At 37.4% G+C, this 24,242-nt stretch overlaps 1 protein-coding gene across 3 annotated transcripts; it reads left to right on the top strand.

Moving 5' to 3' along the window:
- Positions 1-123: 123 nt before the first annotated feature.
- On the top strand, positions 124-23,576 carry ap2b1 (adaptor related protein complex 2 subunit beta 1). Of its 3 annotated transcripts, XM_032576251.1 has the most exons (22): positions 124-236; positions 2,588-2,642; positions 2,805-2,910; positions 3,634-3,769; positions 4,368-4,613; positions 4,742-4,932; positions 6,382-6,603; positions 7,963-8,083; positions 8,412-8,507; positions 9,786-9,901; positions 9,980-10,145; positions 10,363-10,461; positions 11,353-11,612; positions 14,125-14,317; positions 15,741-15,782; positions 16,415-16,567; positions 18,006-18,151; positions 18,262-18,391; positions 19,502-19,586; positions 19,950-20,036; positions 21,544-21,698; positions 22,205-23,576. In XM_032576251.1, exons 2-22 carry the CDS (start codon positions 2,606-2,608, stop codon positions 22,277-22,279), a joined length of 2,862 nt encoding a protein of 953 aa, XP_032432142.1. In that variant the 5' UTR covers positions 124-236; positions 2,588-2,605; the 3' UTR covers positions 22,280-23,576. The 3 variants fall into 3 exon arrangements, with proteins under 3 accessions (XP_032432142.1, XP_032432143.1, XP_032432144.1); XM_032576252.1 differs by lacking the exon at positions 15,741-15,782; XM_032576253.1 differs by lacking the exon at positions 124-236 and having other exon boundaries at positions 2,599-2,641; positions 2,803-2,910.
- Positions 23,577-24,242: the final 666 nt, after the last annotated feature.

Genomic DNA, 24,242 nt, shown 5'->3' with positions numbered 1-24,242 from the left:
ATAAGGCATTTGTATACAATCTTGCTGTCATAAACAAGCGCTACAAACGTTTTTCTGTATGCTTAAAACAGAACAAAAATCTGAATTCCGAGGCTTTTCCGTCAGTTACAAAGGGAAGTTATCCGATTTCTCTTGACTGTGAAAGCACCATTCTCCATCTTCCTCTGAAAAAGGGAAGGGACCAACCTGCGTCCTGCTGCACCCCATTGAAAATTGTCTGTTACTTATTCTAGAAGGTAAGTAAATTATCTCTTTGCTAAATATTATTATGACACTATTTCATTTTTGTGACTTTTGTGTCAGTCAGTGTGTTGATCTGTATATTGTCTTTGGTGCATTAGCGTATGTCCTGTCAGCAGGAGCAGCGATGATGGGAACTGGGCCGCTGCTCTCTATCCTCCCGTTTTGCGTCAATTTTAACACAATCTTTAACTGAAGCCTCTTCGCACTGCTCGGTTAAAAGTTATTAAATCGAGAAATTAGTCTGACATAAGGCTTTTGGTCACTAGTTTTGAAAGTAACTGGAGATGGCGGTGCTCTTAGCTTGTAGCTAAGAAACAACGCTGAAGTTCACATACGATTTGGAGCTTTCTATTTGACTTAAAGGCTAATTCATTCTTTTTGTTAGGAACTTAGGCTACTTTTGATCAGATCAAAATGCAATGATCAAAACTGGCTCAAAATATTTACTATATTTCAAAATGCAATGATCAAAACTGGCTTGAAATATTTACTATATTTCAAGATAACTTAATCACAGGAGGTGGAAAAGCTATATTTGGGAAAAGACAAAAGAAACACTTTTCTGGCAATTAGCTCACCTCAGACGGAGTCCTGATTATAAATCACAATATTGTGAATCCGTACAGATTCCTCCAAAGCACACTTTTATAAGCAGTGAAGAACAATGTAGTCTGGGTATGACCCGGCAATGTATTTCAGATTGCTCACAAGAGCTGATTGTTTTAAAAGCAGCGAAATAGCCCTTTACTGATGTGTTTAATCAGACACTAACTTCAGCGCCCCAGCTAGCCAATGTTAGCAAGGTGGGAGGGTAGAGGTTGGAATAAGTTGTTGCGAACTGGAAATTTCGTGAAGGTTAAATAATGTCACAACCTGAAACCCTTTTAACCATCAAACACAATAATTCGGGGCTACAGAAATTATGTAGGGATAAAATAATGGCGTGGACGGATGAGGGAAATAGCCGTTTAATAAAGACACAGGTGTGAGGTGTAACGTTATCAACGTTTCGCTCCCTTACCCACCTTCCCCCCACTGACATGTCTGTGACGCAGTACCAATAAAGTGCAATAACGTGAGAAAGTAATCCACATTATTGAGCAAGGAGAGCGATGTGAGTGGCAATGTTGGTGTTTACCAAAATTATTTATATTTTTGTCTGCCGCAGTCTAAGCACATTGTTTCGCTTTGAATCCGTTGAATCGTTTTTTCATTTTGCATATTGGAAGTACATCTACAGTTAAAACCAGTAGTTTATATACACCGAATAAAGAGACACGCGCACATTTTTTTTCTTGGTCTGAAGTTAAATCAGACCAAGCTTCTCTTGTTTTAGTTAGAATTAGCAAAATTATTTCTACTTGCTAAATTCCACAAAATTGAGAAAATAACATGTTATTTATTTAGTAACGCATTCTACATACGTTTTCCTTCTACTACTCTCTCCATAATTTGTTACACTTGGGAAACACCACTCTAAAAACAGTTTATTTAGCTGTGACATTTTGTGGCTTAACCTGCCTGTGTAGATTGTCAGAAGGTTTTCTATTAAACGGTTTAAAATTAGTCCCATGTAGTATTTTAACTTCCAGAGAAACTGAAGTCTGGGTTTTGTTAAGTCAAAATTAACATATTCCCTTCTGTTAACAGAAATAAATGTTTAAATAATGCATTTATAAAATATTGGCGAAGTTATTTTTTTTCAATGTACAGAGACAAACCTCTAATTCACTCATTCAAATCAAGTGCAGCTAAAACAAACAGGACATAATGTGCCAATTAAATTGAATTTAAAATGTTATTTTCTTTTTCAATTGTTTTTCATTTCTGGATATTACATTAAAAATTACTGGGCATAGAATGTCATGGAATGAAGCTGAACAGTTAAACAACTCTGATTTATGATATAAAATGTTTTTGCCATTCCAAGCTGATGTGTTGAAAATAAGCTATGGTTTAAAAATAGTTTTCAAGAGGACCAATTTTCAAGACCATGAAAATTTGGGCCAATATCTAATATTATGATATTAGTACTGCCATTATGGCAGTACTAATGATATTTATGTATTTTATATGCATTTCCCTGACACCCCATACTGTTGCGCTGCCACATGACCAACCATCGTCCCTCACCCCTCTGAAACACTAAAGATGGATTGAAATATCAGTTATTAATATTGGTCAAGTTTTTTTTGTCGAAGCTATATCAATATAGCTTATAAAAGTAAGTGACATCAGCCGATACTGATGTTAATAACAATATATTGTGCACTGCATCCCAAGTTTTTAGTTAAATATTAACTAACTATAACGATTTCTTATCTTTGCTTTGGGTTCCTGGCAGACAACAAACACCACCATCATGACAGACTCCAAATATTTCACTACCAACAAAAAAGGTGAGTATAAAAATTTTTATCAAGACAGTTTTTTTCTTTAAAGAAGGGATCTGTTTTTTTTTTCTATGAAAACTTTTTTTTCCTTTAGACTTAAAGATAAAGAACACTTTAAAAATAAAAATAAAGTAATTGTCTTTCATGTCTATGTGTTTCATCTTTCAGGGGAGATCTTTGAGCTGAAGGCAGAGTTAAACAATGAGAAGAAAGAGAAGAGAAAAGAGGCAGTAAAGAAGGTCATTGCTGCCATGACTGTTGGCAAAGATGTCAGGTACACCAGCAGACTGGACTTTGCATGTTATTTGGGCAGTTTCCATTCATCCATTTTCTGTACACCCTTGTCCCTAGTGGGGTCAGGAGGGGTCACCACCATCGCAGGGCAACGCAGGGACAGACAGGACAAAGAACCGTGCACAAACTCACATCTAGGGAGAATTTAGAGAAACCAATTAACCTGACAGTCATGGTTTTTTTAACTGTGGGAGGAAGACAGAGTACCTGGAGAGAACCCACGCATGCACAGGGAGAACATGCAAACTCCATGCAGAAAGACCCCAGGTTGGGAATCAAACCCAGGACCTTCTTGCTGCAAGGCAACAGCTCTACCAACTGTGCAGTTTATCCCTGCTATAAAAAAAATGCAATCCTCAAAGGATGATGCTGCCACCACCACTATGTTTTACTGTGGGTATATTGTGTTCATAATGATGTGAAGAATTTATTTTTTCACCACAGTTTAAATATAAGCCAAGAAGTGCTTTTTCAGCAATATGCCAGATTTTATAACCACCCATCACATAAATATATTTCAATAAGTTTTAGTCATCACAGTTTTTAAGGTTAAGCTTGGGAGAAAAACTGGTGACATTTTTCTCCCCAGTATTTTCAAGATATCTCAGCTCTTTTGATCCCATTTGTTTGACTTTAAATAAAACATGCAAGAAACAATATTGAGCCATCAATGTTATCTAACCCCAGTTGTATTTGTTCTCAGTTCTTTGTTCCCAGATGTGGTGAACTGCATGCAGACTGACAACCTAGAGCTGAAGAAGTTGGTCTACCTCTACCTGATGAACTATGCCAAAAGCCAACCTGACATGGCCATCATGGCTGTGAACAGCTTTGTTAAGGTAAGACTTTTACTTTAGATTAAAATTAGAAAAGATTAAAAAATGTAAATTTAGCTTGCACAAGAGAGAGTACATGTCACTATGCTATCGTTCTGGACAGCTACATTTGTGTCGGGTCCTTCTGGATACAAACTTAACACACTTTAACCCAACAGTAGCTGTGTTTCCATTGACTATATAATTGCCCAAATTGAAATGACAAAAACACATTTGCTTAACGGAAACAGGAATAAAAGAAAAAAAAAAAAAAACTCACATTTTTTGATAATAAATTTTTGCATTAGGAGTAGGTGCTTTTTTGGCTGTATCAAAATGACTATTTCACAAAAATGCATTGGAAATTAGACACTCTTCCACACAAGTCATTTGATCAATAACTGGATGCTAATAGTGGTAGGAGGATGTTAGCATGGAATGTTTAAGTGTTTATGAATTTTTTATTGCATGAACAAACTTATTCATGTGTAATTTTAATTACTTTTCTTACTTAATGGAAACACCACAATTGAGAATTTTTTATTTTTTATTTTTTTACATTAGCAAAATATCAACAGTTTTGTGCGCATGTGGTGTGAGCAAATGAGGTTTCTCTTTACAGGACTGTGAAGACCCCAACCCTCTGATCCGGGCTCTGGCTGTCCGCACCATGGGCTGTATACGGGTGGACAAGATCACAGAGTACTTGTGTGAGCCACTAAGGAAGTGTCTGAAGGATGAGGACCCATATGTGAGGAAGACGGCAGCTGTTTGTGTGGCAAAGCTCCATGACATCAATGCCCAGATGGTGGAAGATCAGGGTTTCCTGGACTCTCTGAGGGATCTCATCGCTGACTCAAACCCCATGGTTGGCCTTCTTTTATTTTATTTTATTGATATACTTAGGGCTACATTTGTTTATGCCCAATCAAATAAAGTTGTTTAAATTTCATTCATGAAACGCTGTGTTTTACAAGCTTGACCGTCATCCCACAGGTTGTTGCCAACGCAGTTGCTGCTTTGTCTGAGATCAGCGAGTCTCACCCCAACAGCAATTTGCTGGACCTGAATCCCCAGAACATCAACAAGCTACTGACGGCCCTCAACGAATGCACAGAGTGGGGACAGATTTTCATCCTAGACTGCCTGTCCAACTACAACCCCAAGGATGACCGAGAGGCTCAGAGGTAGAGATCCTGGAATCCTTAAAGGGGACCTATTGTCCAAAATTCATATTTTGCTCATTTCTATACTTCTCTTTGGGTTTCTGCTGCTTCTGAAAATAGCAGAAACGCTTAAAAAACCACTGTCATTTGTTTTGGCAATAAGTTGATGTAAGCTCCTTTTGGACTGCACAGCCTGACCCAGGCCTGCCTGGTTCCAAACCGGGCTGAGCGTTTTTGCATTAGCACTTCCAGCCCAGTCCCACCCAGCTCTCTGGAACCCCTAGAGCTGCGGTTCCAACCGGGCCGGCCAGACGGGGCTCGTTTGGAGTTAGCTGTTGATTACTGCGTTGGCAGGACAGAGACAAGTTTTCTTCCAGATCTCTGGGTCAGAGTAGCTTTTTTTTTTAAATTTTTTTTTTAAGATGTGTCATTTTAACATGCAGGGTCTCGTCATCATCTATTTTTGTAAGTTTTTAAATGATAATAATAACATTCAATTGCGTTTTTCTTTCAGTTAATATTATATTCAAGAAGTTGAATTTAGGATCCACATCATGTCATCAGATAAAGCAGATAAATATATGTAACTTTTTCCCACAGTCGGGGAGAGAAAAAAAAGTACACTGACATTGGTCCCACTAACAGCATATAAATAATAAAATTAAATGATCCAGTTTAATTATGAGCTGTTCATCTGCAGTAGCCTGAACGTATATAATCTTATAACTTCCTGGTCTGTATTGGTTATACATAGTCAAATATCTCAGGGTTTTGAAGTTGATCTGGAGGATGGATCTGCACTCTGTGCTACACTGGGATTACAAGCGCACTTCAGCTAAACATTTTATTGGTAAATGTAAATAACATTTTTCCAAATGATGCGTTCAGAAGTTGGCAAGGCTCTGAACAAGGTAATTTTCGCATCTTGTGTCGCCCCAGCGGGGAAAATTCTGCAAGCCCTACAGTGCAAAAAGGGCTCGAGCAACCCAAGCGGAGCTGGTTTTATGGCTGTATGTGCTGTAAAATGGCAGCTGGAAAACACAGGAGTTTTGTTGTTGACTTATCATCCAGAGAACACTTTATGCATTCTTGTAGGTTGTGGAGGAGACTCCATTTCTGCTTTTCAAAGATGTGTGGTTGTATAATTGCGCATCTGTTTGGGTAGGCGTGGCCAGCAGCAGCTTATTTGGATTTAAAGTGACAAGAGGCCCCGAAACAGCTCATTTTGAAAGGAGCTCAAAATAGGGAGAACTGACCAAACTGAAATCTGATTATCTGAGAATGATTTTGTGCAAAAAAATGTAATGAACATGTGTTGTACAGCCCATAGACATATCCTAACCAGTTCAAGCAAGCATAATAGGCCCCCTTTAACTTAATCCGTCTTTAATAAAGATTGTTTTTGAGCCAAACTATGTCTCGTTCCTCTCTGAACTCATGCTGAGATTCTTCCCCTGTTGTGTCTCAAAGCATCTGTGAGCGTGTCACTCCTCGACTGTCTCACGCCAACTCAGCAGTGGTCCTGTCTGCCGTCAAGGTCCTGATGAAGTTCTTGGAGCTCCTGCCAAAGGACTCGGACTACTACAACACATTACTGAAAAAACTGTCTCCCCCACTCGTTACTCTGCTGTCTGGCGAGCCAGAGGTCCAGTATGTGGCTCTGAGGAACATCAACCTGATTGTTCAGAAGAGGTATGAGATCGACATAGCTGTTTGAGCTTGATACATTTTAGGGTGGAAAGCATTAATCTGATTTATCGCAGTAAATTAATTATTGAAATCGTAATTGACTAATTTAGTTGACGTATACGGCATATATGAAAAATATGTATATTTTGCACTTAAGTAAAAAAAAAAAGAAGAAAGAAAACTTTTCTGTAAATGTGTTCTACCCAGAGGTCCTCAAGTGGCAGTTTTAGCTTCACCTGGTTAAAATTCTTTTAACCAGGCACGTTTTGCTATCCAGTTATTAATCAGTTTATTCAAAAATAATCAAGAAATTCACTCTACATTGTATTGATGTTAAGTTAAGCAGAACGGACTGAGCTTTTCACGTGTTATTGTTAATATTTTTAGCTGCAGATGCATTGTATAAAAAGGCTTATATGGTTAAATGAAAAATCTGCAGAATGTGCCCATATTTTTACCCCAATAATTTATGACTAAGATAATCTCTAGTTGCATCCCTACTGCAACCAGCAGTAGGGATGAGATTAAGTCTCTTTGAGATTAAGACTTTGAGATTAAGTCTCTCAACATGAGCACAGATTTCCCACACACCTTTGTGTAAGGCACTTTTCCACTACACCACCTCTAACCGGTACTGTTCTGGTCCACCTCAGCAAAGATTAATTTTCCTTTAGCAAATCTGGCGCAGCTCTGCCTAGTTCTTCTCAGATTTTGGTACCCACTTCAGGGGTAGTACCAGCAGCAGGGTACGGCACTGCATTCATTGATTGGTTTGTGATTTACATCACTGAAAAGTGCAAACAACATAATTGTGAGCGTAATTATGAGTGCACATGCATAAACTCTCTGATGGAGCTGCTGTTTTGCGCAGACAGTGTGAAACACTGGAACTACGTAATATTAGCTTGTGATGTGAATTTTATTTTTCCTTTGGATTAAAAAAAGTAAAGTGGCTACTAGTTTACATCTTACCTTCAGCACAGCGCCAGAAGGTAATTATATTTATATGTATAATGAGGAACAGAACGTCTGATGGAAAAGCTCACTGCTGGGGTAGAACAGAGCTGCACATTAACTGGTTAGTGCACAACTTGACAGTGGAAAAGTGCCTATATTGAATTTAAGTGTTAGAGTTAGGATTTGTACAAGGGAAAAAAAATACTTGTGGTATTCAAAAGTATTTTTTTTTAAAGGCATTTTTCTTCTTCCATCGTTTAAGTTCTAAGTTGTTTTATGTTCTGTCATAAATTTGTAGCTTCTGTTTTCATAATGAACTTTTGTTTTTATTTTTTGAAATAAACAAGAAAACTTCCAACAGGGCCTAATGTGTGTGTGGGCGTGTTTGTGTTTTTTTTCTTGCAGGCCTGAGATCCTAAAGCAGGAGATTAAAGTGTTCTTTGTCAAGTATAACGACCCGATTTATGTGAAGCTGGAGAAACTGGACATCATGATCCGCTTGGCCTCTCAGGCCAACATAGCCCAGGTAAATTCCATGAAGAAAACACATTATTGTTATTTAAAGGCAGGCTCTATTTTCAAAATAAAAAAATAAACGTTTATGAAAAGCAGTTGGACATTACTGACCTTTAATATTGTCCAACAAAAAATTTCACTGACCTGCTTCTCCTCTAACTTTGCAAATATATACTGCCATTTTCCAAAAGAAAAATCTTGAAAATACAATCCATTTTTTTCAGTGCTTAGGCAGATGTGATATTTTGATTAGTTTAATGTTTCAATGAAAATATTTTTTTCTTGTATTATTTTTGCTCTGTGTATAAGGTGGGAGTGATATTTTTGGACTCTTACAGGTTTTGGCTGAATTGAAGGAATATGCCACAGAGGTAGATGTTGACTTTGTGCGTAAGGCAGTACGAGCCATCGGACGCTGTGCCATCAAAGTGGAGGTGAGAAGTGACTGCTGTCACCAGATCTATTTTTTTTCCTGAGAAGCCACCAGAATGAAATACTTACTAACTTAACAGGTACTTGTCTGTTAAAACCTCAGAAATCCAATCTTCTTCTAGTCAGTGAATGCTGACGCACCAACAGGTCTTGGTGACAGTGACTTTTTTATGTTGGGATTACTAGTGAGGGCTATAAGGCTGACATTTTATAGACAATTTTTAAAAACACAAGGAGACACACAAAAAGGTGGAAAAGTATTTTCTATGGCGGTATGCCAGCTGTCCAAGACACTACTGAGAGCTAGATGCCAACAGATAATTCCAAGGCTGCAGCAAAGTTGCTTTGTTTTGTCTCTCTATGCTGTGTCTGTTATGGAGCTTGCTTTATTTAGCAGCTTTTTGGAAATGCACACAAACATCAAGTTAAAGGACATTTTTCATTCTACAGAGAATACACACAGAGACCTATGTTAATTATTCTAACCCCTTTAATCACTAACATTGGAGGCTAAAATTGGCTTTAGTGGCAACACCATGATGATTTTGTATTAGGACTGGGCGATATGACTTAATGATAGAAATTCAGATCAGTTGGTGTAGTTCTGTCTTTGAAATAGACCCAGTTGTTTGCACCATCATTTCAACATTACTGACAATAATCTGATGCTGATGTGTTAAAAGATTAAATATAATCTCTGAAACGTATACCAAAGTTTGCACAACATTCGTCATTTAAATCTTTTGTTTTTTGTGTTGGCGTTCTCAGAAACTTCCGACTTCATTTTGGCAATATTACGATTTTATTCTGGTAATATTGTGACTTTACTCTCATAATTAAAAAAAAATGTGCCTGGTCTTATTATTCTGTAGAGTTCACCTGAATTCAACGTCCATATAAATAGAAGCTGTAAAACATGCTTGTCTAACAAGATGGCGGCTTTGGGCACACTGACCAGTCCACTCCTATGGGAACCCAAGGAAATTTGTGAAAGACAAATCCAAATATTCCTGAAATTAAATCTTAAAATATCAAACATTTTATTAATGGAGAAAATGTATTTATTGCCCAGCATTATCTTGTCTTTGTTTTTAAAATAACAATCAAACACAAACGAGGCGAACAGATAATAAATACTCCAGTAAGATTTTTTTAGTAGATGTATTTGTCTGGCCATGGCTACAAGCTCTGAAGTGGACTCACTGAAAGGATCTACTGTATTGTTGTATGTTAGTATGATTCTTTTATATTGAGGATGTGTGTGTCTTTTGTTTCTGTAGCAATCGGCTGAGCGCTGTGTCAGCACTCTGCTGGACCTGATCCAGACAAAGGTCAACTATGTGGTTCAGGAGGCTATTGTGGTCATCAGGGACATTTTCCGCAAGTACCCTAACAAGTATGTGAGAACACCCTGACTTACATCACCTGTCCAGTTATCTTTACGTCTAACCACTGAGATGTTGATGTTCTTTAGATATGAGAGCATCATCGCCACGCTGTGCGAGAACCTGGACTCCCTGGATGAACCCGATGCTCGAGGTGCCATGATCTGGATCGTTGGAGAGTACGCCGAGAGAATTGACAACGCTGACGAATTGCTCGAGAGCTTCCTCGAGGGTTTCCACGACGAGAGCACTCAGGTGAGTTGGTTAAAAAGAAGGGATGTACAAGTTCTTGTGAACTTCGCTTTCATCTCCTTGAATGGGCCAAAAACTAACTTGGATAGTTGTAGTGAAAGCTAACATGTTTACTAGCCCTTTCAAAAGAAATCAGTGCATCTCGCTGTTTACATTCTGCATAATTCCCCTGCTATCCATTACATCTATATACAGTTTTTTTCTTTGTTTTGCTTTGCAGGTACAACTCACTCTTTTGACAGCCATTGTGAAGCTATTCCTGAAGAAACCATCAGAAACTCAGGAGCTGGTGCAGCAGGTCCTCAGTCTGGCCACTCAGGTTAGTGTAGTTTCTGTTACAAAGTCAGTTCTGCAGAAATTAAATGGATTACTCACTTCATAAAAAATTATTTTGGTAATTCTAACTGACCTAAAACAAGAGAAATTTGTTCTTCTTTAACTACAGACAGCAAGAATAAAAGATGTGCTTGTCTTTTTGCTTGGTGTATGTAAACGTCTGGTTTCAACTGTATGTATGATTTAAACTTTAGCAGATGTTTTTCAAAACTGCATATTTAGATTTGTGACTATGAAGTAGTTTTGTGTACACAAAACAGTTACTTTAAAAATGTCTTGTTTTTGTTATTTCCAATATGAATTGGAACAGGGAGTAATTATTTTTCCCCTATTTGTGTTTGAGTTTTATCTTTCATTCTATGAACCACTTATGAACAACAGACTTTCACACCTGCTTCACAGAATATATTTTCTACTGAGTCAAGACTTCTCTGTTATGGTGGAAAATCATTATCACAATTTTGTCACTTCAAAAAATAAAAGTAAACACATATTAAACCTTTGTGAATGTGTTCTTAGTGAACTCAGAAGTGATGCTCAGAAATTTCCCCTGTCTGGTTTCTCCAGTCTCCAGTCTGAACAGGTCAGGTCACATCAGACAGACCAGAATCTGCAATGACCAGTGCTGTCTGTGAAACTGTTTCTTTATTGTAAAAGTCTTTGGAAAGTTGAGAATCTTTTTCCAACTTCACAGATTACTAGGTCAAATCCACACGTTAACAAAATTCATAACATTAGATGATTTTAACATTTGCATGCTGTGGAAATATGAAGTGTGGCATTAATTTTTTTTCATATGAAAAATGCTAATCTTATCACCTTCACAGTCTTCTTACATTGAGATTTATTTCAGTTTTTTTCTTTCCCCCACCAGGACTCTGACAACCCAGACCTCCGTGACAGGGGCTATATTTACTGGCGCCTGCTGTCGACGGACCCTGTGACGGCCAAAGAGGTGGTGCTGTCAGAAAAACCCTTGATATCCGAGGAGACTGACTTGATTGAGCCCACGCTGCTGGACGAGCTGATCTGCCACATTGGCTCCCTGGCCTCAGTCTATCACAAGCCGCCCAGCGCCTTTGTGGAAGGAAGTCATGGAATCCACCGGAAGCACCTTCCTGTCCAGCACAGCAGGTCAAACACAGAAAAACCTGAATAATTTATAAAGATCTCAGTGTTGCTTTATTGGTTCTCATGTTGTACAGGATGTCCGAGCATACCTCAAAAGTCTTACATAGGCCTGTCACGATAGCAAATTTTGCTGAACGATTAATTGTCTCAAAAATTATTGCGATAAACGATAATATTGTTTGAAGACCTTTTTACACTGATTTAATGGAAATGATGTAATAATGCATGCGATTTCCTGCCAAAGATAGATACACTTTATTTTCAAAAGAATATTTAACACTGGAAATGATAAACAAAATAAACAAAACAACCAAAAACAAAGATAAAATGGATTCTCAGTCTCCATTAACAAAAAACGCACTTGAAAAAAAACTAAACAACATAAAGCCAAAGTGGAAATAAATACTGCATTCAACCTAAAGACTGCAGATTATGAAGTCTGTATATTATGTTGCCCTTCAGTAATAATTAGATTTAAATAGAGAAGATGGGCACATCGACTACCTGATGCAATAGTTCACACTACATGATTTTTTGCTCCTATTTTTCCCCTTACAACAATCTTAGACCTTTGGTCTTTCTAAGATTGTGTGGTGTGTTACGGTAGATCATCGTGGCCTCTCGATCTAAATCAGGGGTTTTCCCCAACTGGGCGCGTTAACGCAGCCTGTTGAATGTGACAGGTAGCCAATCAGAAAGCGCGGATTCTCCTCCGTGTTTTCTGAGGGGAAATTACGTTGGGGAATCCCAAACAGCTGACACGACGCAACCCGAAGTCCAGCGGACATTGGAGATGATACGTGGAAACAACATTAATGTTTATTCAACATGCAAAGAATATAGAAATGACAAGAGGAGGAGTTGGAGCGAAATTGCTACCGCAGTTGATAAACCCGGTAACTTTTCAGCTGTTCTTCGTTAACGTGACGTAAATAGGTTATAATGATTTTCATTCAGTCAGGACTTTACGCTGACACTAGCCACATGCATTGCAGGAAGATTGTAGTAAAGCATTGATGAATGCCTGGTTTTTAAATTAATTCACTGAACTTGTAGCCATTATTTTGTGCCCATTGTTGGACACCACACGGCAGGAACGAACCCGATCGAACCATTATACCTAGGATTTCTGTCGGCTAATGTTTGGTCTGTCAGGTTTTGAAAATGAGCCGACAATCAGCCCGCAGCGCGCTGGGCTTTACACTAAGGAAATGAGGAAGGGAGGAGTCAGTGGAGAGCACCAGAGTTGAGCCCTTTTTCATTCAGTCTCACTAGCTGAAAGAGAAAAAGGTCGGATGAGACGATAGTGCCGATAATTAAAATGACGTCGATACAATTAATCGATTTATCGTTTATCGCGACAGGCCTAGTCTTACATTTATTTTTCTAATACGAAGGCCTTAAAATGTCTTAAATTTATTACAGAAAATGTAAGTTGGCCTTAAATACAGTAATCGCTGGTCTTAAATTTTGTTGTGGCAGAACTATTTAATCTTATATATTCTATGCAGGTTTTATGAGACTTTTTAATCAGACCAAAGCTGTAGTTGTGCACAGACATCTTCACTCACTGCGTTCTTTGATTCAGTTCGGTTAAGATTACTGCTAACAAGCTGCTAATACTTTCTTGCTATCTAGTTTGCTTGCTAACTAGCTGGCAAGCTAACAAACAAGTCATTAGCGCCTAACATATGGCTCATTACTAGTAGGCATATGGCTCTCTACCTAGCTAGGTAACTAGAAAGCCATTTTCATGATGTGAGGAGCACACAGTTGTTGCCAAGAGCCACAAAAATAACCCAGAATGTTAGAAGAATTATTATCTAGGTTCATTTACTTATGAGTTTATTTTAACAGTTATGTTTTCATATTATTATTCTGTTTTATGTTTACTTTATTAATCTTTTGTAGTACATTATTAACTTTGTTTAGGATGTTTGCCTGGAAGCTAAAAACGTTAAAACATTCATGTGTTATCAGTTTCCTGTGAAACTGATTGGTTGCGGTCAGCCTCATGCCCTTGTAAGGGCATGTCCACAGAAGGTTCCAGAACATCGTTGGTAAAGATCGTTGGTCAATTTTCTGTGTGACTGTGTGAAGAAGCCCAACCTCCTTTTTCTATACATAATAAAGAGGAATGCAGAGAAAGATCTGGTAGAGTTGATCACAGACAGTGTTTGACAGCGGCTAGCCGCGTCTGTTTTCAGCTCTCCTATTCTGCAGAAAAGTAATTTGTGTCTCTGGTTGATTCTTTGCAGGTTAGGACCTAAAATAAACCTATCACAGAAAGGTCACAGTTTTGGTCCCCTGAATTTCTTTATACATCTGTTGTGATGTGTGTTCATTTTATTCTTGATGGTTTTAAAAAGGTCTTAAGTCTTAAATTTTAGTTGGTAAAGCCTGCATAAACCCTGTTGTATATATTCAGCCTTGAGTCAGAGACTTCACTGATATTTTGAATGAAAGAAGTTGAAATGTACTATCTCTAACCACTTCTCCACTTCCTCCTGAACAGTATTGATACAGGCGAGAGCCCCGTGAGCGGTGGTCCAGCTGCTGCCATGGACCAGCCACATGTGATTCCCAGCCAGGGTGACCTTCTGGGTGACCTTCTAAACCTTGACCTGGGCCCTCCTGTCAATGTTCCCCAAGTCTCCTCCATGCAGATGGGTGCAGTGGACCTTCTGGGTGGAGGCCTGGACAGCTTGGTGAGCTCAGTCGCACAAATAAGTTACTTTTCCACCACCTGCATGGGTGCAACGTCTCACTTAGATTTTACTGTTGTACATAAACACTGACTTTTTTGCTGTTAACACCTTTATGAAGTTTATTTGTTCATGATGGGGTCCAGTTGTAAAATTGGATGGATTTCAGTAAATTACAATTTCACTGAAAAGTTTAAGTAATGTAATACAGAAAGTGTAAGGTATTATGGATTCATTGCACACAGATTAATGTTTCAAGGGTTTATTAATGTTAATATTCCTACAGCTAATGAAAACACCAGTTCTGTTTCACTGAAAATTTTCAAACCATTACTTTAGACCAATAAAGATAATTTATTTTTAATATAAAATGTTATGGCCATGTAAAAGTATCATCTACAACCATGCTTTTACAACTGTCTACAACATCCACAACAAGGTTAAACCACAAAAATCTTATTGCTAAAGGAAAATGGCTGTTCACAGTTATTGATCCAGACATATTAACCACTTGTAGAAAGCAGTTGGACTACATGTCCAAGATGGCCTACGGATCATATTGGAAGGGCTTTGCCCTCGTCTTGTGGTTGTAATTATACCTAATTATGTCTAAATTATCACAATTGCATAGTAAGTAATTAAATTCATAGTGCTTTGTATTTAGTTCAACAATATGCTAAATTGTTATTGTCACCAAATCAAATAACCACTTTTGTTTTTATAATTCTAAATAAATGAATGTAGTAGGCAGTTAATGGGGAATTGAGTGAAAGGGGGAAAAATGCATAAATTTTTTTTTTTCTAATTGTATGTTAAATTTTTTTCTTCCACACAACTTTTCAACAGCCTGCTTAGATAAAACTCTCTGAAAATCCATCTTATTTAGCAATGAGCCCTTTGTTTAAGTAAAGGGCCGTTGTCGATGATGATGCTGCACATAAATGTTCTGGAGTCAGATTTTTTTTTTCATTAATTTGATGTACCTAAATGTTCTGAGAAGGTATATTTGCTGTTTTTGTTAGCTGTAAGTCCTAATCATCAGAAATTTAAATATTACTCTGCTCGTAATAAATCTTTTAGTTTTACTTTTTGAATTTTATAGAATATATTTTTTTGAAATACAAGAGTGACATTGGCTCATAATTTGAATCTATGTTAATCTCAATTTTACATTTAACATCTCAGAAAGTCTAGAAGTCTTAGTAGTTTTGCAGATTTATTATTGAGGTAATATTTTCCCAGACAGTGAAGGGCTGCTCTTGATGGCTTGCGGTTGCTAAGAAGGTCTCCGTTTCTGTCTTTGTTTGTGTGTGTGTGTGTGTGCGTGGGTGTGTGTGTGTGTGTGTGGGTGTGTGTGTGTGTGTGTTCGGTCTTTCTGTGATGTTTGGATGCTGTCCTTGGGGGCGTCTCCTCTTCTCTCACATAGCTTGGGGGAGACCTGGGCGGAGGTGTTGGGGGAAGTCCAGCAGTAAGTCAAGCCCTTCTATTTGGCCGTTTTGCTGCATGCTGCATGCATCTTGAACTAAACTCTCACTGCACTCTTCATGCTTTCATTGTGTTAGAATCTTTTATTGCTTCACGCCTGCGTGCACTGCTTGAAAATGTCTTGTTTTGAATCATTTTGGCCTATTTTAAAACAAAATTTATGACTTTTATTTCAGTCTTATGATCCCAGTGAGTTTGTATTTTTGTATTTTATACTGCTGAATATTGTTTACTAGCATTAGATCAGTTTATGAAAACTCTTCATTAATGTTAAATTGAGTTGGGTTGTATACTTTGTGTTATTAAATAATTTGAAGTAAATGTTTTATGATTTATGGGCTAAAATACTCAGATGCACATAAAAGGTGTTTCTCAGAATTAATTTAGGTCTGCTTTTATTTTTGCTTTGGCTGAGTGTTCAAATATTATTTCCATATAATCATGCTTTCTTTTGCCAGTGACCTAACATCTAATATTCTTTGTGTGATTTCTTTTTGTTTTCTTCTTGGGCTTTTGGCATATTTTTGGTGAAGCTGCATAGGAAGCTTACTGAGATGGTTTTAACTAGAACAGTGTATTTTCAGTTTTTGTGCTATTGTCTCGGTACTCCTTTAGGTGGGACAAAACTTCATTCCGTCATCCGTCCCCAGCACTTTTGCTCCGTCACCAACTCCTGCTCCTCCAGCAGTCAGCAGTGGCCTCAATGACCTGTTTGAGCTTTCCACAGGCATGGCCATCACCACCGGAGGCTTCATAGCCCCAAAAGCAGTGAGTACACACAACTTTATCACACATGCAATGATAAAAGGAAAGAAAGAGTGTAGTGTCAAATTAAACTGAGTTTATTGATGCTAAAAGGATTTGAAAAATTTTTTCTAGCTAGATTTATTTTGTTAAAGTTATATTACATGGTTGGTTTAATTTGTTTAGACATCAGTGAATGTTTTGGATTGAGTTTGGTTTTGTACTTAAAGTTGCGATATGTAAATTTTGTAAAAATATGTTTTTTTTACATATTTTTTAAAACTGTCACTGTTTGGACAGTACAACATGAGATGCATAATATGAAACAAATCAAGCTCCTCTGCCTCATCCCTACTGCCACTTGCAGAAAAACACCACTCAGTCAGAAACAACCAATCAGAGTCAGGAGAAGAGTCTAAGCACTGTCATCATGATCGCATATGTGTTGTGCAATGTGTTTATGGCAGAGAAACAACTTATCATAACAGGAAAACTGTTTATCTGCTGTCACCAGTTACTGAAAGAGCAGTTGCACAGAAAAGAGCAAGGCGGAGGGTGTGAGCAACACTTGCCAGAGGATGATTGACACTTTTGGGCTGGACAATATGGTTGAAAAACGTATCATGATATAAGCATTTCATATGAATCGATATTGATAATTATTGACTAGTTTTTTGTTTTGAATATCTGAAATACTGCCAAACTGGTGGCATGACCTTTCCTGTTTTATCCACAGTTCCGACCCCAAGCGTAGTTTATTTCTAAGCAGTTATGAGGAAACCTTAACCTACTGCTGCTCAAGTTACTCAACATTTGTTGCTAGGTAACCAAATAGTGAGTGAGTGAGTTAGTTGATGTCACCAACCTGGCTTAGTCGGTTGTGAGAGTTTCAGCAGCTTAAGTCTTTCCTCTGCCTACATCCTCCACAATGCTTTGCAGTTCTGGATCAGGGTTCTGTGAATATTCTATTTATTGAATATTCTATCAGACATATTATCTATTGATACTGATCATGTGCGTAGCTTGATATATCTACTATTGATTTATTGTCCAGCCCTAACCCACTTTCATTTTTACTGATTTGATATTAATCATGCTTGAATGCTGCTGGATTTTTTTAGGAGTAAGTCATGGAGTCTTTCAAATCTAGTATAAAGATTAATAAAATGCTTAAAATATATAGCTCTAAAATGATTTTTTTTTTCTGGAGTAAAAACTGTAGAAACATCTGACTTTTTGAGTCTGTCTCTTCAGCGAAGGATAAACGTAAGACACAAAGTACAACAGCTCAGTTGGTAGGGAGGGTGCACCGTGTGCTAAGGCTATATTCCTCTATACAGTCTTTTTTCTGCATATCTTCCCCTTCTCTCTTCTCTCTCCACCCTCTTTCTTGTCAAATTGTCATTCAATAAATGTCACTAGAGCCAAAAAAGTCTTTAAACCAAAAGCTGCTTTTTATCAGGTGTGGCTTCCTGCAGTAAAAGCTAAGGGACTAGAAATCTCTGGAACATTCTCCCGCCGCCAGGGCCACATGTACATGGACATGTCGTTCACCAACAAGGCACTGCAACACATGAACGACTTTGCCGTCCAGTTCAACAAAAACAGGTTTGTGAACTGGAGGAGAGGAATTCTTTTTTTCAGGCACTAATTCACAAATGTTTGTGGAAAAGTAGCAGCCGAATAGGACCAGGTTTAGATTTCTGTTTTCGTTGCAGTTTTGGTGTGATCCCCACCAGTCCTCTGCCCATTCACACTCCACTGATGCCCAATCAGAGTATCGAGGTCTCCCTGCCTGTTAACACCATTGGGCCTGTTATGAAGATGGATCCGCTCAATAATCTGCAGGTACAGGAGCATTTCCTCACAAAATGCTGGTTGATCACTATCAAGTGACTTTTGGTTGGTCATCATTTAGATCAGGGATGTCAAACTCATTTTCATTTTGGACCATATCAGGATCACATTGGCTGGTTATGCCAAAATGCATTGATAGAACCCACTAACAAACTGCTGAAATATTAATAACTATTTGATTATTACTTCTTAGAAATAAATATTAATCATTTCACATCTTCAGTCCCGCCAGGATTTTACAATTGCTTTTGTGATTATTATTTTTTTCGCCCCCCTTTTTTTTCCCTTATCAAAATCACAGATTTTGTTGTTCTAACTTAGAAATATTTGAAGACAATTTTGCAAAATTCAAGCTTATGTATGATATTAATTGTGACTCTTTTCTTCTTTTTTTTTCTTTCTTGCCATGTCTATTACAAACTGTAACTTGACAACAAGTGAGGCTAAGGCAGCAGTGTTGTAAAAATAATACTTACAGTACTTTTAAGTAAGTATTTCTTAAAAGTAATACTGCTTTACCGCCACCTGCTTTACTAAAGTAGTGGTGTTAGGGCAGTGGTTTACTGCTTTACCGCCATCTGCTTTACTAAAGTAGTGGTGTTAGGGCAGTGGTTTACTGCTTTACCACCTGCTGGTGGAAGTTGGCAGTCACGTAAACCTAATGTTTTTGACAATTTTTGGGGCTAATTTGCAATAAACTTATGTGTATTAGCATGAAAATATGCGGGGTTTGTTGATTTATGCATAAATTTCCACGGTCACAGAATCGTGACAAACTGGAGAGACCTAATGATGTTAATATGACATCTACAGTCTAGACAATAATATAAAAAGCTATGGCAGGCTGGATTTTGACCTTGAGTTTCACAGGTGATTTAGATTGTGAAATAGTAGCTTTTGAATCTAAGGATCACTTTATTAGGTAAGAATTATTCGTTTAGTAAGCTGAACTTCACTCATAAAGTGATGTGCTGGACAGAAAATGAAAAACTTTTTATTTTTGATTTTATGTATGAAGATGCATGTTTATTACACATTTGTACTCTGTAGTCTCCAAAATTATTGTCTAATGTTCTTTCTCCTCTGTTTATGTGTGCACAGGTGGCTGTAAAGAACAACATTGACGTGTTCTACTTCAGCGTCCTCATCCCTCTGAATATATTCTTTGTTGAAGATGGAAAAATGGGTATGATTTTATCCAATTTGCTGATGCTGTGCAATAGACAGCAATACATCTTTAATCGTACTTGTTGAAAATACTAAATTAACAAAGAAGTAAAAATATATACATGTTCTATAAAGTGTGGACTGAAATCATCTCTGAGATCCAGAAAGTGAAGCAGAGTATAATCAAATTTTATCATTTCAAGAGATGCCTAAAGATGACCAAAAATTTCAATCTTATATAATTTAAAAGTTATAATTAACTCTTATGTGTGCGCCTTGCCTAAAATGATAAGAAAACCTACATCTTCCTTACAAATATTGGATCACCGGCCTTGTAAAGTAATCAAGATCTATATTGATGACTGTGTCTTATTGTTTTCAGAGCGACAGGTGTTTCTGGCCACCTGGAAGGACATTCCCAATGAGAATGAACTCCAGTACCAGATCAAAGATTGTCACCTTAATGCTGGTAGGCACCGCCATCCATGTTTTATTTGCATTTTAGTTCTTTGCACACTTTGAGTTTTATAGTAAATACTGGAGGCCCTTTACCAAAGATACACTGAACAGCTGATTTCAATCACTAGGTCTTGCTAGTTCAGCTTATGCCGACTTGATGTTTCAGGGTTTTGAGCAAAATTGGCTTAAGATGTCTATCATCTTAAGTTACATTTCCATTTACCTTAAAAGTTTGCAAATTGGAATTGCGCAAATTTGCTTAATGAAAACATACCAATTTTGAAAAAACACGTTTCTTGGTGAAAAGTTTTTTCTCTTTTTTCTAAGGTGGTTTTTCAGCTCTTTTAAAAGTACTGTATTTGAAACTAGTGCAATGGAAACGGTTCTTTCGCATCACCCAAGTCATGTAATCAACAACCTGATATTACTACTGAAGGAAAAGATGAAGAAGACGATGTTAAGTATACGGAGGTGATGGCGCAGTATATTTTTTGATGACATCATGTGAACAGACTTATTGATGTGTGATTTTAATTGTGTTTCTTATTTGAAGGAAACACCACAATTGTAAAATTGTGTTTTTTCTACATTAGTGGAATATCAGCAGTTTTGCGCACAAATAGAATGGAAACACAGCTGTATATTGGTCATTAGCATGGTTAGAATTAATATCAGCAAACTTGAGTCTCTGCATTTTCTCAAGAACAGTGATGTCCGTCGAGGTTCAGGTTTTAGATGTTTCTCTGTTTCTATGGCTCAGTTCACTAGAATCAAAAAAATGGTTCATCAGCAGGCCTCTGCAGAACTGGAAGATGTTTTCAGTCAGTTATGCTGGCGCAGGTAGACAGATGTGATGCGTTTAGAGATTAGAAAAAGATCGGGTTTTTGATCTAGTCGCTGGTCAGCGCTGATCAACCTAAAAATCTACTGAGTGTAATCAATAACTGATTTCTCTGTGAATCTCTAAGACTTACATTAACAACAGATTTAAAGTTTGAATTCTTCTGCGGTTTTACTGATCCTGAATTTTGAAGATATTCTGCTCAGTTACTGTTCTTAATTCTTCATTTGTCATATAATGTCATTTTTAGGTCCTGTCTCGTGTTAAGTCCAAAATCTTACTTTCTGATTTATTTTTTTTTGTCTTTCACGCACATGCTCACCTTTGGATACTTTCTTTTTATCTAAACTGTTCAACTTCTTTGTTTTTGTTTTATGTAGAAGGGCTGTTAATTGTACTGTTTCCCTCACAGCCATAAAAAAATCCATGGTGGCTTGCAATATGAGATAGATTTAGAGCCTTGCAATCTGAAGGTTGCTAATAGATATTCAATAAAATCCTCTTAGAGCTAGTTGACCCTGTAGCAGTAGATGAATTTTGACAAAATGCTGGTTTACTTAGTTGTTTTAGCCTCTTGTTTTTGTGTATCTGTTTATTTCCTTAGTTTATTATTACATCAAGCTTCATAAGTTAAGGTGTTTCATAATATGGACTGATTTTGATTCTGGTCTTTCAGACACAGTGTCTGGCAAACTACAGAATAACAACGTCTACACCATTGCCAAAAGAAACGTGGAAGGCCAGGACATGCTGTACCAGTCACTCAAGTTGACCAATGGCATTTGGATCCTGGCTGAGCTCCGCATTCAACCAGGGAACCCCAATTATACGGTACAGAATATATGTACATGTCGTACAGAGATTTATTTTTAGGAACTAATCAGTTTTACATTTGTATTCCCTGCAAAGTAATTTCTGTTAATTTTCTATTAGCGATGCTGCATATAAACCAACCTTGAAGGTTTAACCTGAAAGAAGCAGCAAAGCACTCATATGTCTGAGAATTCTGTGTTCTTTTTGTAAAAAGTAGTAGATTCCTACCATAAATGTACTGATATGCGTTTCTAGAAAAGGGTTGTAAGTATTCGCCTATTTTAGATATCTGCAGGTGGCGGAGCACAAACACCGGGGCTCCACTGTATTTGTTTCTTTTCAAGTTTTACTACTATTTATTCTACAAATAGTTTTTTCCCTTCTGTGGTTCTGACACCTTCCTTTCTGTTTTACAAATGAACTAAGCTATACATATAGAATTTCCCCCCTAAAAATAGGTGTTAAAACCTTCAGATATGAGAGGAAATTATATTGTTACTTTTTTCTTTTTTTTTTCTCCCCAGCTCTCTCTGAAGTGTCGGGCCCCTGAAGTCTCTCAGTACATCTACCAGATGTATGACTCCATCCTGAAAAACTGAGCTCATGGCTACTCTCCTCCTTCCTGAAAAGTGGCTGTTTATTTTCTGTGCTTGTAACCAACTGCCAGAACAAGATAATTTAAAAAGTAAATGAGAAATAATAATCTGAAATGTTAAGTGCATTTTCACTTTGAAAAGTTATTTTCAATCAGTTGAAATTATTGTGGTTGACATATTTGCATCTTCCGTTGTTTTGGCAGTCTGGAATCGATGCTTATATCTCTGAGTACACTCCCTGTTTATGCTTGTGTCCTAGTAAAAACGCTGATCATTCCTTCCTTAACTCAGTGTTCATGTTGTGATTGATAGTGAAACTGTCCTGAGAAAGCTTCAGTGATGCCATTTTTTTGTTTCCTCTGATCTTCCTTTCTTTTGGATCTGCCTGTAGAATACTGTAGTTGCTTAATTGCTTGCCATTATTTTTTGTGAAGCATCGCAAGAATCACAGTACACACACAAAGCACATATTAAATAGGTTCACAAAAAAAAGTGTGTCAAGAATTTAGAGGCAAACAGTAATGTTTTTTATAATAAAACATAAATTGTTGCAAAATGACAAATGTTAGAGAAAATGAAGAATTTAGTTGAGTAACATCTTGACCTCTAATAAGTCAGATTTATTGACTACAATTGGGTGTTTGGTGCTTGTTCTCTACTGCCATGTGTTTGATCTAAATAGTGATGCATTAAAAGTTACTTTTTATGCATATGATGTTTTGCCTCATATTGAACTTTTGTCCAGCAGCCTGTTGATAATTTCAGCATTTAGTTCATGCCTGATAAACATCTTTAATCTAAAAGACAAAAAGCACCTTCTTAATTTGACCATTAAAATAATCACATTAGCTGTTTTTCCCATACATTTTCATTATAAATATTGTTGAAATGCCTTTTTTTCCTCCAAACATCTGTGCATGGCTTTGACATACATTTATTTCTAGTTCATCAAGTATCTACCTCCATGTTTTCTTTTCTTTGTTTCTGCAATGTGCATTATTTATCCTTTTTCTCTTTCGAATACTGTTCTTGTTGTATTCATGCCAGTTTAAGGTTGTAGCGAGCCAGCCAAAATCCAGCTCATAGGACCAAGTGTTCACTGAACTGAAATGCCAGGTTTATGTTTAATAATGTCTTGTCCTCATGAACTGACTAATGTCGGCATTGTGTGGTTCTTGCACCCTCAGGCACAGAGCTGTAGTGTGGTACAATAGTTTAGTGTATGTTGTGTAGCGAATACAAAGCTTTTATCACACTGAAATTTAAATAAAGAATTCCCTCTATCTATTCCACAAATACAGATGCATTTTGCTGTTTTATTTATTGTATGTGCTTTTTGTCTTTACACATTGAAATATATGTGAGACAGCATGAGCCCTGGGCAATTTTACATAAAATATTTTTGAAAATCAAGAAACTAAAAATGAATTGTGATAACTTTAACACTCTATCGCATGGATCCGTTGTGGCAGTGTTTCAAAGCCCAGTTAGCTTTGGTGGAGTAGGCAGTTCATCAGTCTCATAATCTGAAGTTTGTAAGTTCAACCCTCACACAGGGCATGTTTTGGATTTCCTCTCCAGAGTTCACAAGCTGCTCAAGCCTTTGCCAAGTGTTTAGTAATGGAAAATTTTATAATGTGCTCCTCACCCCTCTTCTGATTTAGGTATTTCTACATAGTCTTATCATGAAATTGGTCAAGCTGCTCTCACATAGACTTCTACGGTGTCATACAACAGCAGGGGAGAGCTCCTTGATCCTGGAGAATATCTGTTACTTCCCCAACGTAGAACTTATCTGCCCTCTTTAGCATGACAGAACAACCTCCTTTCCTTAACAATAGACAAATGGCAAGACCATCTCTGTTGGGCTCCACAGAATTCCTGGTACATCACAATCAGGGATTCACACCTCTAGTCCAATCAAGTCTCTCTTCTCTGACCAGAACCTATAAAAGGAAGCCAGATC

This window comes from Xiphophorus hellerii, chromosome 11 (genome assembly GCF_003331165.1).
Source record: "Xiphophorus hellerii strain 12219 chromosome 11, Xiphophorus_hellerii-4.1, whole genome shotgun sequence".
Taxonomy (NCBI): Eukaryota; Metazoa; Chordata; class Actinopteri; order Cyprinodontiformes; family Poeciliidae; genus Xiphophorus; species Xiphophorus hellerii.
This window is presented reverse-complemented; position numbering and strand designations above follow the sequence as displayed.